Genomic DNA, 16,900 nt, shown 5'->3' with positions numbered 1-16,900 from the left:
CTTGCACCACAGCTGACTCTCGGGTTTGGGGTTGCTGTCTGTGACTGGCTCCTCTTTAGTGGGCAGAGAGGTTTTAGTCACGGTGAGGGTGGGGGAGGCAGTCTTTTTCCCTTTCTGCCCCGTTTGCTCCCCCTTGCTCTCCTTCCAGGAAGACATTAGTCTGGCCTGTGCGGTCTCAGAGCTCCCCTCTACCCACTACCACTCACCTCAGGAGTGCCAGGACAGGCCAGTGGCCTGCTTCTAGAGACAAAACCTGCTGCTTTAGAGAAACTTCCAGCTTCCCCCCACCAGAGAAGAGAACCAATGTGATTATATATTGACTCACAATATATTGAGTGCGGACAATGTGTCTGATGCTATGTTATGCCCTTAGAGTACATTATCTTCTAAAAAAAATTTTTTTTTATTTTATATTTGAGAGAGAGAGAGAGATGGAGACAGAATCCGAAGCAGGCTCCAGGCTGTCAGCACAGAGCCCAACGTAGGGTTCAAACCTATGAGCAGTGAGATCATGACCTGAGCCGAAGTCAGATGCCCAACCAACTGAGCCACCCAGGTGCCCCATGCGTTATCTTATTTAATCTATTTAATAATTCCATAACCCTCTGCAGTAGCTACTTTTTTTTCTTTAGGTGGGTACTTTTAATGTCCTCATTTTCCATCTAAGGCTGAGAGAGGTTAAAAACTTACTCAAGGTCACACATCTTAGATCTGAGCCCAGGTCATTTGACTCCAGAGCCTGTGGTCTTATCTGCTATACTATACTGCCTGTCACTGTATGTTCGTGAAAATGTGACTTTAGTGGGGTCATCCAGTCTAGTTAAAGAACCACCCTAAGCATTAGTTAAATTGGTTCTGGTTCCCTATTCCCACCACCACCACATATTTGGCTAGAGCTTAAGGTCTCTCTTTCTTCCTTTCTCTCCCCCCGGTTCCAGCATAACAGCAAATGTTTCTCTGGGGAGTAGGCTGTGTCAGAATCCCATGACACTCAAGGTGTGTTTGTTTCAGGTGGAAGTGGATTCTGCGCTTGGATAATTCTTGCCCCCTTCAGAGTAAGTGGGCAGTGGTCCTTCACTGCAGGCGCTGGAGGAGACTGGACTCCTGGGCTCTGGGTTCCTAAGTCTTTCAGATCCCTCTGTGATACTTTTCAAGGGAAGCTTTTCAGAGTCTGTGAGCCCACAGTCCCTGGGACTCTAGGGAGCAAAAAATCTCAGACTGGATCATATCAGAAGAGCCAGCTGTTTGGAATTGTGGGACCCGAGGCAGAGAAGGTGCAGGGGTTTATGTGCAGAAACTTTGGTTAGGAGGCCACGAGTCCTGACTTAAATTTTGGAAGCTGTGGATCTGTTTTTTGAGTGTGTTCCTCAAGCAGAGACCACTGGACCCAGAGGGAAGGTCACCGAAACCAGATGGTACAAAGGCTACCCCTGGGGCTGAAGGTGGTTTTTGATTCAGGCCCTGGCTGCTCTTTGGGAGAAGTGAACATTATTGGCCAAAAGCCTAAGAAAGAAGAATCGTTGGAGGCTGGAAAGAGAGCTGCTTTTAGTGGACTGGGGCCTGGGAGACTAGAGGTTGGCCAAGGTGGCTCCAGAGCCAGGGATCCCAGAAGACGATGCCTCTTCCAGAAAGCCCCTGCTGGGCAAGAGTGAGAGTGAAGACTGAGTGACCCAAGGCGAGACAGGAGTAGGGGTGGGTTGGGGGTTGGCAGGTGCAGGAAGTGTCCTTTCCATGAGCATATCAAAGGAAAGCCCACCTCAGCCTAGCTCAAGTCCTTTGTTATGCCCTCTGGGATGCCCCCCTGACTTCTCCCTGCAAAACTGCTGCAGCTTCTGTTGGGTTCTTAACAATTGCTTCCACCTGTCTTGCTTCACTTTGCCTTACGGTATAATTGGTTTTTGCCCTATAAATCATACATTTCAAAGAGAATAACCATGTTGTAATTATTTTTGTATCTCTTACCCTGTAGTGCCTGACATGCTATCTATACATAGCAGTATCTGAATAATGCTTGAATGAATGAATGAATGAATGAGTGAGGACCAGATGAGAAGGGGTGTGTGTGTGTGTGTGTGTGTGTGTGTGTGTGCGCGCGCGCGCGTGCGCACACGCACGCACTCTGAGAGTGGTTACTGCTGAGGAAAGAAAGAAAAAGATAAGAGAAGAGGTGGGATGGGGAGAAAAGAACCCAGGAAGCAAGTAAATAAATAATTGTAAATGACTATGTAACAGCTGTAATAACTGCTAATGATTACTATGCATTTACTATATATCAATATAACACCTGTTCTATGTGTATGTTTGGATCCGATGTTCGCAACAGTCTTACAATGTTGTCCTTATTTTACAGATGATGAAGCTGACCCTCAGTCACTTGACCAGTAACTAGCAACTCCAGGACCTAACATGCATGGTCCTTTGGCCTGGAGAGCCCAAGCTTGAGTGATGAAGCCATCCTGCTCTGCGACCTCCCCTGTGGCGTTTCCTTATGGCCCCTGTACTTCTCTTTTGAGGCATTTTGTAGGCTTTTAATTGTTTAATGAATTACTTGAAATTATTTCCTTATTAATTCTCTTCACTGATAGAAAGTAAGCTATAAGAAGGCAGGGCCCACACTGAGTTTCTTTTTTATTTTCTTTCTTCTTCTTCTTCTTTTTTTTTTTTTTAAGTTAGGCTCCACACCCAACATGGGCCTTGAACTCACAACCCTGAGACCAAGAGTCAGATGCTCCACCCACTGAGCCAGCCAGGCGCCCCTGATTTTCTATCTTTAGTTACATGCCTTGCCCTTAGAACCATGCCTGACACATAGTAAGCACTCGATAAATACATGCTTACTGGCTCACCGACAGACTGACTACTGCCTCCTAAAAATGACAACCCCCGGGATTCTCTAAGCCTTTCTTCCACCCTTCCTCTCAGGTCTCCCTGCCTCACCTCTGCACTCCAGTCCCGCCAGTCAGCGCCATCCCCTGCTCAGCCTTAACCTAAAGCCGGACTAGTGGACGTTAAATGCCAGGGCCAAGTTTTTGTCCCAGACGATCCCTGGACTCAGCAGATGCTGATCAGGTGACGGTCTCTCTCTGGCTTAGGATGGAAAGACGCCAGGAAAGATCGAAGCATCTACCCTGATGGGTTACACCAGGGCTTCTAGAAGGGATTTTGTGGCAGGAGGGAGGGGGGCAGGAGATTGAGTGTCTCTGTGACTTGTGCAGGCAGCATGATGGATGAGCAGTGGAAAGCCCTTTTACGAAACATGCCAGACTTGCTGCCATAGTATCCCTCCCAACAGCCCAGAATTATATTTCCCCGAAGACACACTCGGTCGTGCTCTGGATTTATACGTGGGGTGGCAACCTGCCGGTGCTCCCAAAGGAGATCTGTCTACAGATGCCCCAGCAGCGGAGGAAGCAGATGAGAAGGGAGGGAGGTCTGAACCCTCTCGCTAAGAGCCATGGCACTTCATGGAAATTGACGGTCCTTCAAGAGTTTCCTGACTTCCGCGGGTCCCACTGTCTTCCCCAAACAGCCTGCAAGTTTTCAGTTTGGGTACACAGGGAAGATTTATTCTCTCTCCCTCTCTCTCTGTCTCTCAAGAAGTGGCTGGGGCCTCTGATGCTCAGCACTAGGGTTCTCCTTCCCAGAGAGAACGGGTGGGCAGGTAGTTCAGATGATCTGGGATCACGTATCTTTCCTGGGGCTGTAAACTACTGGAAGTCCCCCAGCACATTACCAAATACAGTAGAAAGGAGTCAGTGGACCACGTACCAACAACGGCAACACCCACCCCGGGTGGAGAAGTCAGATATGTGCTTGAACAGGACGTGCCTGGGGCTGGCCTGTTCCTGAACCCCCATGGCCCCATCCCTGCTTTTCTGGCCCTCCCGTGGCTCTGATCAGCTTCTGCCAGGCTCTGCATTTTTGTATCTTTTTCTCATTGCGTTGCCCCCTTGTCTTTAAAAGGCTAAATGCTCTGTACTAAATTTGGTCACACAGAGCTCCAAGATTCCCTGGAATGTCCTCAAGTTTCAAACAGCTCTGACAGCGAGGCAGGCCCGCCCCCCCTGTGTGGGGATTGGCTTCCCCTTTCGGGGCCAGGCCGTTGTCAAGTCTCATTGGCCGCTGGTTAGACCAGCCAGGGTCCACTAGCCCTGGGCTCGGAGCTAGCTTGCAGTTAACGCTTCGGCACCTGTGGCACCGCAGGGCAGGGCGGAGGAGCCACCGCGTCCTCGACCAGCTGGGAGTCTGCTCTCAAGCCCACTCTGCTCCATCTAGGTCAGCTCCGCGCCTCCCCCTCGTCGCCCACCAGGACTCCAGCAGCCCCTGCAAGAGTCCCAGCGCACCTTGCCAGGATGTCTAAGGTAGCCAAGTATCGCCGGCAGGTGAGTGAAGACCCCGACATCGACAGCCTGCTGTCCACCCTGTCTCCCGAGGAGATGGAGGAGCTGGAGAAGGAGCTGGACGTGGCGGACCCGGACGGGAGCACCCCCGTGGGGCTGCGGCAGAGAAATCAGACGGAGAAGCGGTCCACGGGCATGTACAACCGGGAGGCCATGCTCAGCTTCTGTGAAAAGGAGACCAAGAAACTTATTCAGAGGGAGATGTCCGTGGATGTGAGTGAACCATATGCTAGAGGAAAGGGGGGAGGGAGGGGAGGGGCGGGAGACCCTAACTCGCGCCTCGGTTGCTTCTCTCCTTAGAGCAGAAGGTCTTGTTGGCAAAAGATGTGATGCTTCGGAACCAATTACCATCCGCTGAACTGGCAGCCGTGAACCTCTTACCCCTTGTTTCGGTTTAAAGCACAAATTGGCCGTGTTAGCAGAACTCACCACCCCACAACAGCAGATAGGGCCACTAGGAGAATGGGAGCTGGAGAAAGTCCTTGAAGCGTCCATTGTCGAGATGACACCCTCTTTGTCCCCGAGCACTTTTTTTTCCTTCACATTCATTTCCTCCGTTGTGAGGATGGGCAGAGGATAGACTGATGCTCGCGGTCTCTTGGCAGCCACCCCAGGAAAGCAAGTCAGGCCCTCCTTGCAGAACTGCTGGTTTTTAAGCCCTCTGGGCGACTCGTGGCACGTGGACCATTTGAGGAGGCAGGGGCAGATGGGCCTCCCACGGCGATGGGAGACAGGGGTGGGGGTGGGGTCTGTGAGGTGGGAAATGCATCTTAACCTGATGGCTTCTGTTTCGCTCCCAGGGGAGTTGGGGTTTGCACTTCCTAGAGGGGCATCTTGGAGGGGGGGGGGTCCCCTCCTTTTGGTAGTAAGCCCTTTTACAACCAGCCAGGCCCCTTTGGGGGAGGACAAGGATATTTCCCAGCAGGGTTTTGCCATGAGGAGGGGACAGAGGGGAAGCATCTGCCCACACCCAGGACGGGCTTAAGCAAAACCTGCTTCCTCTTTTCCTGGGTTGGCGTGGAGAGTTCTTTTTTCACCATGTGTTCATATGTGAGTTTTCTGGGGACAAACTAGACTGGTCTCCACCTGAGCGTGGCTCTGTAGAACCCCCGGCCACGGCAGAGAGTGTCTGGTGGGGAAACGGTCTTGTCTCTGCGCCCATTCTCTTCTACTCAGTACCTACTGGCCACGTCTCTGGTACCTTGTCTGTGACTTGCGGATTCTCGCATGAAAAAGTTCAATCTCAATTCTCGTGCGCTGTTTTACATCTATGGAAACCAAGGCCCAGAGCCTCAAACGCCGTGTTCATTCTTGCACAGGAAACGAGAAAGGCAGTATTATCTCCTGGAACTTCTGTACCATGTCTGGCTGGGTAGGAGATTGTGCCGGATGCTAGTCACAGAGCACGTCTGTGGGCACAGCCCTAGCTCCTTGAGTGAAGGGATGGGGGTGGGAGGGATGAGGGAGAGTGAGGTAGGGGAGCTGGACCTCTGCCTCTATCTCTACCTCGCCGGGCCCGTGTTTAAGCCTTCACCAAGAAGTTGGGAGTGAGGGAGTCAGAAGGCTCAGAAATTCACTATTCCATGGGCAAGGTGATAGCCTCGGATACCACTCGGTTGATGATGAACAGACACTAGAATGCTTATGGAAAACAAGGAAAGGATAGAGGGGACTCCCCGTGAGGGCCTGGTACCTCAAGATGCCTATCAGGACATGTAGGGAAAGCCAGGCAGTGCACCCCAGGCTTTGGCACCTCTGTAAATCCCCCACGTGGACCCCCAACCCTTCTCTCCCCCTGCTCCTAGTCACCAGGCTCTGTGCCCAGTGGCTTCTGGGATGCAGAAAGATACTCCTGAGGCTGAAGTCAAATGCAGAACATTCTTAATCCCAAAGCAAGATGCTTAGGCTAGGGAGAGTGCGAGGGACTCTTATACTCTGGGAAATTTCATTCTCAAAAGCCTTCTTCCTCAGCCAACTGAAACCATGGCACGCTTCTCTTCCCCAGCCCTACCTCCCTCACCCCTGCCAGGGGCACACTTGTTTCTGCAGGCAGAGCCCCAGTCAGGAAACAGAGGGTGGCGTGCATGCATGTGTGTGGTGTGCAGACACACTCACACAGGTGTACGTGAGATGGTATGAGCTGACTTCAGGGTCATTTTTCCCTTGTAGGGATAGGCTGTCCTCACTCTTCCTCATCCAGTCCAAGGGCATATGTTGGCAGAGTGGCTGGCTGGAGTTCAGGGTACATCCCGAGCCATGGGCATAAGTCATCTCTGTAAATCTGGATGAAAAAGTGGCTTCTTTTAGGGGCGCCTGGGTGGCTCAGTCAGTTAAGCATCCAACTCTTGATTTCAGCTCAGGTCATAATCTCATGGTTTGTGAGATCGAGGCCCGTGTCAGGCTCTGTGCTGACGAGACTGCTTGGGATTCTCTGTCTCCCTCTCTCTGCCCCTCTCCCCCACTCGTGCTCTCTCTCCCTCTCAAAATAAGTAAATAAGCTTTAAAAAAGTGGCTTCTTGGGGCGCCTGGGTGGCTTGGTCGGTTGAGCGTCCGACTTCGGCTCAGGTCATGATCTCACGGTCCGTGAGTTCGAGCCCCGCGTCGGGCTCTGTGCTGACAGCTCAGAGCCTGGAGCCTGTTTCAGATTCTGTGTCTCCCTCTCTCTCTGCCCCTCCCCTGTTCATGCTCTGTCTCTCTCTGTCTAAAAAATAAACGTTAAAATAAATAAATAAATAAAAAATTAAAAAAGTTAAAAAAAATAAAAAAGTGGCTTCTTTGGCACCATTAGGAAGCTAGTGAGTGTGTGATTAAGAACTTGGATTTAAGTGCCAGAAAAGCCTGGTTTGAGTAGCAGCCTCTCTTCCTGTCTGTATAACTAAGTAACTTACAAGTGACAGAACCTGTCTTCACTTCCCTCAGCTACAAAATATCCAGCCCATAGGACTGTTGTGAAAACGGAAAGGATAATAATGTAAAGCACTTAGCACAGAGCTTGGCGTGTAATAAATGCTCAATAAATGGCGCTATGAAGTTATTAATTCATTAATTTCTACCCCTGCCCAGCTCCTCCCTCCTTTATTTCCTGGAGGGCTGAGCAAGCCAAGTGTGTCTGTTTAACTAGTGGCCAGAGGAGACAATAAACAAACATACCTTGGATGCTCAGGCTGGGGGGCCTTTGATATCACAAACACAGGGCAGCTCCAGGTGGGGCTCCCGGCTGCTGGACTGGCTGTGGCTCTCACTGAGAGTGGCCTTTGCTCCCCGTAAGGCACTAGAAGTTAGTTAAAACAAAAGAGTAACTGTGAGCCTGTTTCGCTTGACTCAAGAAAGCACAGCAAAATGAGCATTTACCGAGAAACTTCTACATGCTAAGCATATTCACCCTTTCTTTTATTTAAACTTCCCACTTCTTGGGAGATAGGTCTTTTTATTCCCATTATATAGAGCAGAAAAATTGAGGCTCAGAGAGGTTGAATAACCGCCCTGCGTTCACATAAGCAACAAGTAGCCTGCCCAGCTTTAAGGACTACGCTTCTTCCTCCCTGCCACACCAGGGCACGGAAAAAGGCAGTCATGCCAGCCCCTGTCCTGAAGAATTTATAATCTCATTAGGATCACAAGACACACACATACAGAAGCACCACAGAGGTGTTACAGAGCACCGACGACATATTCATACGTTGTCGTAGAAGCACTGGGCTATCACCTAGTCTAGTCTGGCAGAATGTTCATCCCTGCCCCCAAGACTAGGAACATAAATATTAACACCAAGTGTGGATTCGGGATTCAAACTGTTAGAACCAAGTGTGGATTAGGAAAGTTAATCCTGCCCAGATATTGGATGGCATTAGGAATTTTTTGTTACCTCCTTTTAGGTGGGATAATGGTATTGTGGATGCACTTTTTAAAGAACCCTTGCCTTTTAGACATGGATACTGAAATATTTACGGGGAAAACTGATAAGATATGAGGGAATTGGCTTTAAAATAATGTGGGCAAGGGAAGTGGGTCGGGGAATAGATGAAATGAGATCATCCGCCAGTTGATAATTGTTGAAGCTGGGTGATGTGAAGCTGAGAGTGGAAGGCAGGCCCAGTTTGGGTCTTCAGCTCTGGTTTCTCTGGGGGAGGAGCTCCAAGATTCATACTCTGCCTGTCGTGCTGGAGGGGTGTAGACTGTGGAAGGGGACTCAGATGGCTTCTCCCTCATGGGATGGAATACTACGGGGCTGTCCAGGATTGGTTTACACCCTCCTTCATGAATACTCCTCTCCCCAGGCCACCCCCGTGACCCCTTCGGGTCTCAGGTACCACTTCCTCCAGGTAGCCTTCCCTGACTGCCAGGCAAATTTAGGCACCATGTCTGATCTGAGCACTCCAGTACCTCTCTGTACCAGCCCCATCCTGTTTTCTTATATCTCTTCCTCGCCAGCTTGTGTGATTCTGGAGGACGAGCGCTAACACAGGGCCAGGCACAAGGTGGGCCCTCAACCTCTGTCTGTTGAATGAAGGTTCAGAGCAGGAGGTGGGGCTTGGCAGAGCTGACCCCTGGCTTCCCTCCTTCCCTTTAAAGGGGCAGACCTCTCAGCCCGTGTGTTCTGCCCCAGTCCTCCAGGGACTCTCCTTCTGCCCAGGTGGAAGACAAAGCCCCTGGGCAGGTGTGTAGCCAACAGTTCAGTGAAACCCTTGTGCTTGGCTCAGGTTTCAGGAACCTGATCCCAGCAGGTCAACTCATGTGTTCTCTTTCCTTCCCAAGTGGGAAAGAAAATCTCCAGCCTGTCTCCCCTGTCCTTCTCCCTGGCGTTACCAGGGGCTGGGGATTAGCACCTGCACCCAGCCAGGAGCAGGGGCAGCTGACTTGGGTGGGGGGTGAAGGAAGCTCTTTCAGGTTCTCCCTTGAGAAGCTAACCAGAAGCACCCCACTAGCCAGTCGCTGCTGGGCCTGAGCCTCCTGACCTCCCCCTTGGGTCTCTGGCTCACACAGCCTCGCTGTTCCCCTCCCCTACCAGTCCCAGTTCACGACCCAGTGTCCATGGCTTCTCTACAGGGATGGGGATGCCCGAGGCCGGTGGCACTAACCCTCAGATTGCCCTTTGCAGAGGCCTGGGCCCTATCAGGAGTGCACTGGGCAGCACGGCTCCACGATTAAGGAGATTAACCCCGACTGGTACACACCCAAAATAGCCCTGGAGGCTGGGGTGGAGAGGGCAGAAGAGGTGAGGGGGGCCTGTTGACCTGGGGAGGCAAAAGCAGGCACCCAGGGAGGGTTGGACAAGTTTAAAAAAAATCTCTCCCTGGAGTTTAAAAGAGGCCTCCGTCTAGAGTTTGAAAAAGTAGTTGATCAAACAACTAAGTGTTTGTTTGAATTGTTGTTCTTACTCATATTTTATAAACTGGCTTCTGTACGCAGAGACTATCTGACGAATTTTAAGCAGTGAAACACCAGTGCCTGCTCCCACCTTTAGCACTGCCCCCCAGTGCTCACCTTTTCTCAGAGGACGGTGGGGAGAAGGGCTCAGGTGGGTGGGATGCGTGGCAGGAGGGAGGCAGAACAGATAGGAGCAAGGAAGAGATGTAAAAATGAAACAGCTCAACAGTGAGTGGGAGATGGTCAGGGGAGAGGCAGTCAGTGGATGGTCAGGGGAGGAGTATGAATCCCACTGACCGAGGGGAGGTTGCCGCTGGCATCTGGCAGGCTGGGGGCTTCAGGGTCCCCATGGTGAGGCAGGAGGAGGTATATCTGAGCAGACATCCAGAGTGAGGACAAGGTCTTCATCTAACCTGGCTGCCCTCCCTCAGCCTCTTTCTCCCCAAGAGACTCTGGAGTATCCGTATCAGACAGTGTCAGTATAGCACAGCTGGGCCCACGGTGCACAACGCCTGAATGAAGTGCACTGGGAGAGCCGCAGAACACAGAGGGGTCAAGGGCACTGTCCTTGGAGATCTAAAGTCTACATGCATAAAGTCCACACACACACACACACACACACACGGCAGTTATAGCAACAAAGCACAATGAATGGGGAGGGGGGGCCAGGGGAAGAGAAGCTGATATCCATATGCCTGCCAAGTTGGATAAACAAGAATATCCTGGGCAATAATACAGAGGCCTTTCCAGATCGGGCTGTGCTTTCTTGTTTATTAGACCTCCTTTGGCATAAGCAGCAAAGAAAGAAGGGGTCTAGATTCTGAGTATCAGTTCCCCTAAAGGGCTCGCTTCGCCCCCGGGGGCAGTGTGGGGAATAGAAAGCCCAGGGGTGTCTGGAACCAGACAGGATCAGTTCTGATTCCACTTCTGCCCCCATCGTCTGAGCGCGTTACCTGAAGACGGGGATCAACTTTAGAGTACCTTCTGGACCCAGTGGCATTATTAATACCATCTCATTAACATAGCTTCTGGAGGCCCCATTGCTCTACTGACAAGTGGGAAGGTGGCATCAATCTTGAAGGGTTACTGTGCGGATTCAATTGGCTAAGGTACTGAAATTGTCTGGCACAGCACGAGAGACTTCTCCCCACCCTAAATTCTTCAGACTTTATACTTGTGTAGATGCCAAATCAACCTTTTTTTTTTTTTTTTTTTTTTTTTTAAAGCTTAAGGAAGAAGGCGGGCTTATTTAGTTACTTCCTGCCTGGCCCCCTTCCCTTGATTTCTTTGAGCCTAATTTATTTAACGCCCCAGGCACCAGGGCTCGCACTGGGTGGCTGGGTTAGAAACATTGCAGAATCAAGGGAGATGGAGTGGGGGAGGGTTCGGGACTGGTGAATTCTCCTTGTCTGCAACTTCTGTGAGCTCAGCAAGGCCTAGGCCACTTTGGACAAATTCGGCTCCACCTGTCTCTGGGGTCCGCTGCAGAAATGACCAGCGGGGTTGGCGGGGCGCTGCTGATGACAGCAAGGCCGTGAGCCTGCACACACCCCCACACTCTCACCTGCCTTCCCTCAGGGAGGACCCACGGGCTCCGCAGGGGGTCACTTCCTCAGCCCTTCCTTCCAGATCAGGCCAGCAGGGCCAGCATTACCATTTCCACCCCACACCCCCACCAGAGGTGGACCGCCCTGGGGGCAGAACTTCTAGTGAAGCTCTGGCTACAGAATGTATTGAGTCTGGTGCTTAGAATAGTGTTGTCAAAAGCCAGATAGACCTGGATTCAAATCCTGCCCTGCTGGTTGCTGGCTACGTGACCCAAACAAATTACTTTACCGGAGTTTCCCCATCTTTAAAATGGAAATAACACCTAGTCGTAGGATAGCTGTGAGGTTGAAGCAAATAATATATACAAAGCAGGCAGCAGAGTGCTGGGTTGGAATCCTGGTAGTGAGGGTCCCCAAACTTGAGTTTCCACCCTTCCTTCCCTCACTGCTGTTCCCTCCACCCATTTCTATTCTCTGCATTCTTTTTCTAGTCAGGACTTATAAGGAGGGAGGAGGACTCCATTAGACCATTAATTCTCCAACTATTTAGTAAGTTTCTATTATATTAGGTGCTTCCCAGGCGCTGGGATAGAGTAGAAAAGAAGACAGATGAGGTCCTTGCCCTCACGGGGCTTCTGTTCTAATGGGTGAGACAGAGAATACATGTACCTAAGTATATACATGACATATAACATATACACATCACATATAACATATATGTTACAGACATGTAAGGAAGAATGCACTTTCAGGAAAGGGTATATGACAATCTCCTATAAGGTAATCAGAGACGATACTGTCCAAGAGGTGGCATAGAAGGACCTGGAATGGACTGAAGGAGCCAGCCATTAGGAAGGTCTGGAGAAAGCTTTCCAAGCAGAGGGAAGAGCAAACAAAAAGGTCTGGGTAGGGAAGCAGGTTTAGTATGTCAGAGGAAGAGTCAGGCCAGTGTAACTAGAGCAGGGTGAGCAAGGGGCGGGCGGGGGAGGTTGGAGGAGATAAGGCAGAAGAAGTAAGCAGGGTTCAGATAATGGAGGGCCTTACAGCGCAGCAGAGGGAATTTGAATTTTTCTTCCAAGTGCCATGAGACGTCATTGGAGGGTTTTGAGCAGGGGAGAGATGTGATCTGACCTAAGTTTTTATTTTTTTTATTATTTTTTTTTTTAATTTTTTTTCAACGTTTATTTATTTTTGGGACAGAGAGAGACAGAGCATCAACAGGGGAGGGGCAGAGAGAGAGGGAGACACAGAATCGGAAACAGGCTCCAGGCTCTGAGCCATCAGCCCAGAGCCTGACGCGGGGCTCGAACTCACAGACCGCGAGATCGTGACCTGGCTGAAGTCGGACGCTTAACCGACTGCGCCACCCAGGCGCCCCTGACCTAAGTTTTTAAAAGGATCTATCACTTTGCCAGCTTTGTGATGAATAGACAGTATGAGGGCAAGACTGGGGGAGAAGGGAGACCAGCTGGAAGGGTGTTGCAGTAGCTCAGGCGGGAGGCCAATGATGGTTTGGGGAGAAGTGGTCAGATTTAGGAAACACCTCAAAGGTAGCACAGACAGGACTGGCTGACTTACTGGGGGAAAAGAGAAGAGTGGGGGGCCCGGTCCTGCCTGAGCTTTTGGGTAAATTTGGTGCCATTTACTGAAGTAGGAAACAATAGGAGTGGCTTGAGGAGATCAAGAATTCTGATCTGAACAACTTAAGTTTTGGTAGATGTCAAAGAGGAAGCGTTGGATTGACTGGGCATGTACAAGTCTGGAGCTGAGCGGGGCAGTGGGGCTAGAGATTACATTTGGGAGCCATCAGCATATAGACAATACTTAAAACCATGAGCCTGGAAGAGATCACATAGGGAGGCAGTGTGAATGAAGAGCAGAGGACCAATGACCACGCCCTCCATTACCCCAACATTTAGGCATTGGAAGAGGAGAAGGAGCCAATGAAGGAGACAGAGAGGTGGGAGGAAACTCAGAGTGGTTTCCAGAAAGCAAATGGACAGGGGGCTTACAGGAGAGAGCATCCACCGTATCCTTTCTTGGTAAGAGGTTTAATAAGATGAGAACAGAGAACTGACCACGGTAACAGGAAAGATGGAAGCCATTGGGACCTCGACAAGACTGGGTTCACTGCAGTGATGAGTGGACTCGAGAGAGAATGGTCAGTAAGGGCTGGAGATAGAGAATACAGACAAGTGTCTCTTTGATTTTTTTCTAAGTTTTGTTCTAATGGGAAGCAAAAGTAGGGTGACAGCTGGAAGTAAATGTGGAATCAAAGGGGGGTTTTTTTAGAAAGGTGGAAGATGATAGCATGTTTATATACTAATGGGGATCGTTCAGTAGAGAAGGAAGCTTCAATGGCCCTGGAAAAGGAGACAAAACAGGATGGATTGCACTGGAGTAGAGGGGTTGGCCCTAGTGGCAGGTGGTCACCTCATATCTGGAGGGAAGGTAGTGGAGACAGGTCCAGATGCAGGCAGGTTGATAGATGGGGTCGGGGGAGAGGAGGTTGGTCTGTTATGTGTTGACACATGCAAGTGCTCCTCCAGGAGGACCACCCTGGCAGCCGTACATTGGCTGGACTGTAGCGGGGAGACACTTAGGAGGCTGTGGCAGCGGTCAGAGGTTGAACTTCAGGTCACAAGAAAAATGCTCCGTGCTCCCTGGGTGAGGTAGAGAAAACACGAAAACACTTCCGGATATGAAATCTGGCGTGTGAACAGTCAACAGACAACAGCCAGCTGCCAGAGCTGCTTGAAAATCCAGTAGATTTTCACCTCCAGTGCATCGATCTTCCATCCCCAAGGCCACCCTAGGAGGAGGGAGCACACAGGTCCCTTCCTAGGACACAGCTGATGTGATGGGACAAGCCCTGGGTTTGCGAGGCAAGCCAGGGGGCCTGGGGCTCATTCCCGGCTTGACTATCAGCTGCGTGGCCTCGGACAAGCATTTAACATTTGTCAGCTTGCTTTTATTTGTATCCTTTAATGCTTTGTCTGTGTCTCATTTTGTACTTGACAATAATGGATTTTTTTCCCTACATTGTTTTTATTGAAATATAAAATACACAGGGGCACCTGTGTGGCTCAGTCAGTTAAGCATCTGACTTCTGCTCAGGTCATGATCTCATGGTTTGTGAGTGCGAGCCCCACACCGGGCTCTCAGCTATCCGTGCAGAGCCCACTTTGGATCCTCTGTTCGCGTCTCTCTCTGCCCCTCCCCAACTCTCTCTCTCTTTCTTTCTCTCAAAAATGAATAAACACTAAAAAAAAAAAAAAGACAGAGAAAGAAAGAAAGAAAGAAAGAAAGAGAAGGAAAGAAAGAAAGAAAGAGAAAGAAAGAAATAAAAAAGGAAAATAAGTACAATACAGACAGAAAACCATCTAGGGGCACCTGGGTGGCTCAGTCGGTTGAGCATCCAACTTTGGCTCAGGTCATGATCTTGCTGTCGTGAGTTCGAGCCCTGTGTCAGGCTCTGTGCGGACAGCTCAGAGCCCGGAGCCTGCTTCCGATTCTGTGTCTCCCTCTCTCTCTGCCTCTACCCCACTCATGCTCTGTCTCTCTCTCTCTTTCTCTCCAAAAATAAATAAACTTAAAAAAAAAAGAAAGAAAACCATCTAAAACACAAACGTAGAGCTTCATGAGTTCTCACCAAGTGACCAAGAAGGAGACCAGTGCCATCACTGTAGTACCCCTACCCACCCTCTGCTTCCTCTCCAGCTCTACCCCCTTCCTCCCTGTCACAGGAAACCCTGCCCTGACTTCCAACTCCATAGGTTAGTCTTGCCTGTTTAAAAATTATATATACACATATAAATAATTCATATTATTTATATATATACACAGATATTTTATATATTGTTTGTATTATATATAATATATATAATGCCGTAGGTGTTCTTTTGTATTCAACTTCTTTCACTCAGCTTTATGTTGGTGACATTCAGCCACGTTGTCTGCAGCATTTTTTTCCACTCTCACTGCCATAGAGTATTCTGTTGTACGAATATGCCATAATCTATTTATTATTTCACTATTAATGGACATCTGGGTTGTTTTACCATTTGGGGCTATTACAAGCAATGCTGCTGTGAACATTTTAATACATTTTGGGGGGTACATTTTTGACTTCATTTGAATCTGGCATGTCCTAGGAGTGGAATCATTGGGTCATAGAAAATGCACAGCGGACTTTAATTTCTTCACCTGTAAATAGTGGTGATCCTACCTAATTTGAAGAGTACAAACGTTTGGAGAAGCTCGTGACATAATGACTTGCAAACAGTAGGCATTTAATAAAGTGGGGGCCACCATCATTTCTAATGGTGTCCATCCTTGGGAGCAACTAGAATGCTGTCAAGGCCTTTGACCACGCCCTGCCTGCTGTCCTCCTGACCCACACTATTACGATTTGCGCTTCACTAACACCCAGGTCAGATTCCTCCACCCCAGGACTCTGACTTTCCCCAAGACCGTGGCTTAAAGTTGGATCCCACTTCATGGCCTCTTCCTATCCTTAGCCTCACTGACTCTCACTGTGGACAACTTCTCAATTTTCAGACCCTTCCTGCTTTACTTAGTTTTCTGTTTAGTTTATATCTTACTTTGGTCATTCTCCATATTCAGCTCAGTTCTCATGCCTACACCTCTAACCTTTTATCACCCCCAGCCTGGATGAGTGTGACCATTTGGCTTCTCTACTCTGATTCTCACACTGCTGATTAGACCTGGAGAAAACAACACAGCCATACATACTGGTGCTCCTATGCCAGGGGCACCTGAGTGGCTCAGTCAGTTAAGCATCTGACTTCTGCTCAGGTCATGATCTCACAGTTTGTGAGTTTGAGCCCTGCATCGGGTTCTGTGCTGACAGTGCAGAGCCTGCTTGGGATTCTCTCTCCCTCTCTCTCTCTCAAAATAAATTAAAAAAAAAAATAAATAAACCCTATGCCAGGCCCTCAAGGCTGCACAGAAAACCTCTACATGCACCTCTTTTTCTCTAAAAGTTAGCCTTAACTTTATAAACTCTTCTTGTCCCACCAGCTCTCTCACCCTATGATGCAGACCTAGCATCATATTTCACTGAGAAACTTGAAGCCATCAAGTGAGAATGCCTTCAGATTCCTCTTCTGCTACTTGAAAATGTATAAGCGTTCATATATTCAAGCTTTCCCCCTTCTCTCCCATCCTTTGGAAAAGCTATCCCTCTTCCTGTCCCAGGCCAGTGCCCCCACCCACTTTTCTCTTCTGTCTCCTCAGGGACCCTTGCTCCCTTAAACATCTGTTTTCTCTGAGTCTCTCTCTCTCTGTCTCTCCCCTCCCCTTCCACATTCCTTCCTACTGGCTCTTTCTCTTCAGTTCCCACCTTCTCTCCTTTCCTTCGTGGCCAAGCTGTAGGAAATAGTATCTACACTAACTCTCACACCACCCGCCCCTGCACTGACATCAGCCTTGGTAAGGTCTCCAAGGGCCTCTTTGTTGCTTACCCGAGGGACACTTTTTTAGTCCTTACCCTGTTTGTTTACTTTGTAATATCTGACCACTCTCTCCTTCTTAAAATACTCACTTCCCTTGGTGCCAAGACAC

General features: G+C 49.6%; 1 protein-coding gene and 1 long non-coding RNA gene across 2 annotated transcripts in view; one reads left to right on the top strand and one right to left on the bottom strand.

The window, feature by feature from the left end:
- Positions 1 to 2,666: 2,666 nt before the first annotated feature.
- The window catches only part of LOC116737848, a 46,265-nt gene continuing 32,031 nt past the window's right edge, over positions 2,667 to 16,900 (bottom strand). The window contains exons 2-3 of the long non-coding RNA XR_004343112.1: positions 7,551 to 7,671; positions 2,667 to 4,564 (exon numbers count right to left, since the gene is read on the bottom strand). This is a non-coding gene — a long non-coding RNA (uncharacterized LOC116737848). The remainder of the gene's footprint in view (positions 4,565 to 7,550; positions 7,672 to 16,900) is intronic.
- Positions 4,338 to 16,900, top strand: part of LMOD1 (leiomodin 1) — a 42,494-nt gene continuing 29,931 nt past the window's right edge. Inside the window, exon 1 of the mRNA XM_030302595.2 lies at positions 4,338 to 4,613. Coding sequence (XP_030158455.1) covers positions 4,353 to 4,613 — 261 coding nt within the window. The 5' untranslated portion in view covers positions 4,338 to 4,352. The remainder of the gene's footprint in view (positions 4,614 to 16,900) is intronic.

This window comes from Lynx canadensis, chromosome F1, assembly GCF_007474595.2.
Source record: "Lynx canadensis isolate LIC74 chromosome F1, mLynCan4.pri.v2, whole genome shotgun sequence".
In the NCBI taxonomy this organism is placed as follows: domain Eukaryota; kingdom Metazoa; phylum Chordata; class Mammalia; order Carnivora; family Felidae; genus Lynx; species Lynx canadensis.
The sequence above is the reverse complement of the archived record's forward strand: the minus strand, read 5'-3'. Positions and strand labels throughout refer to the sequence as shown.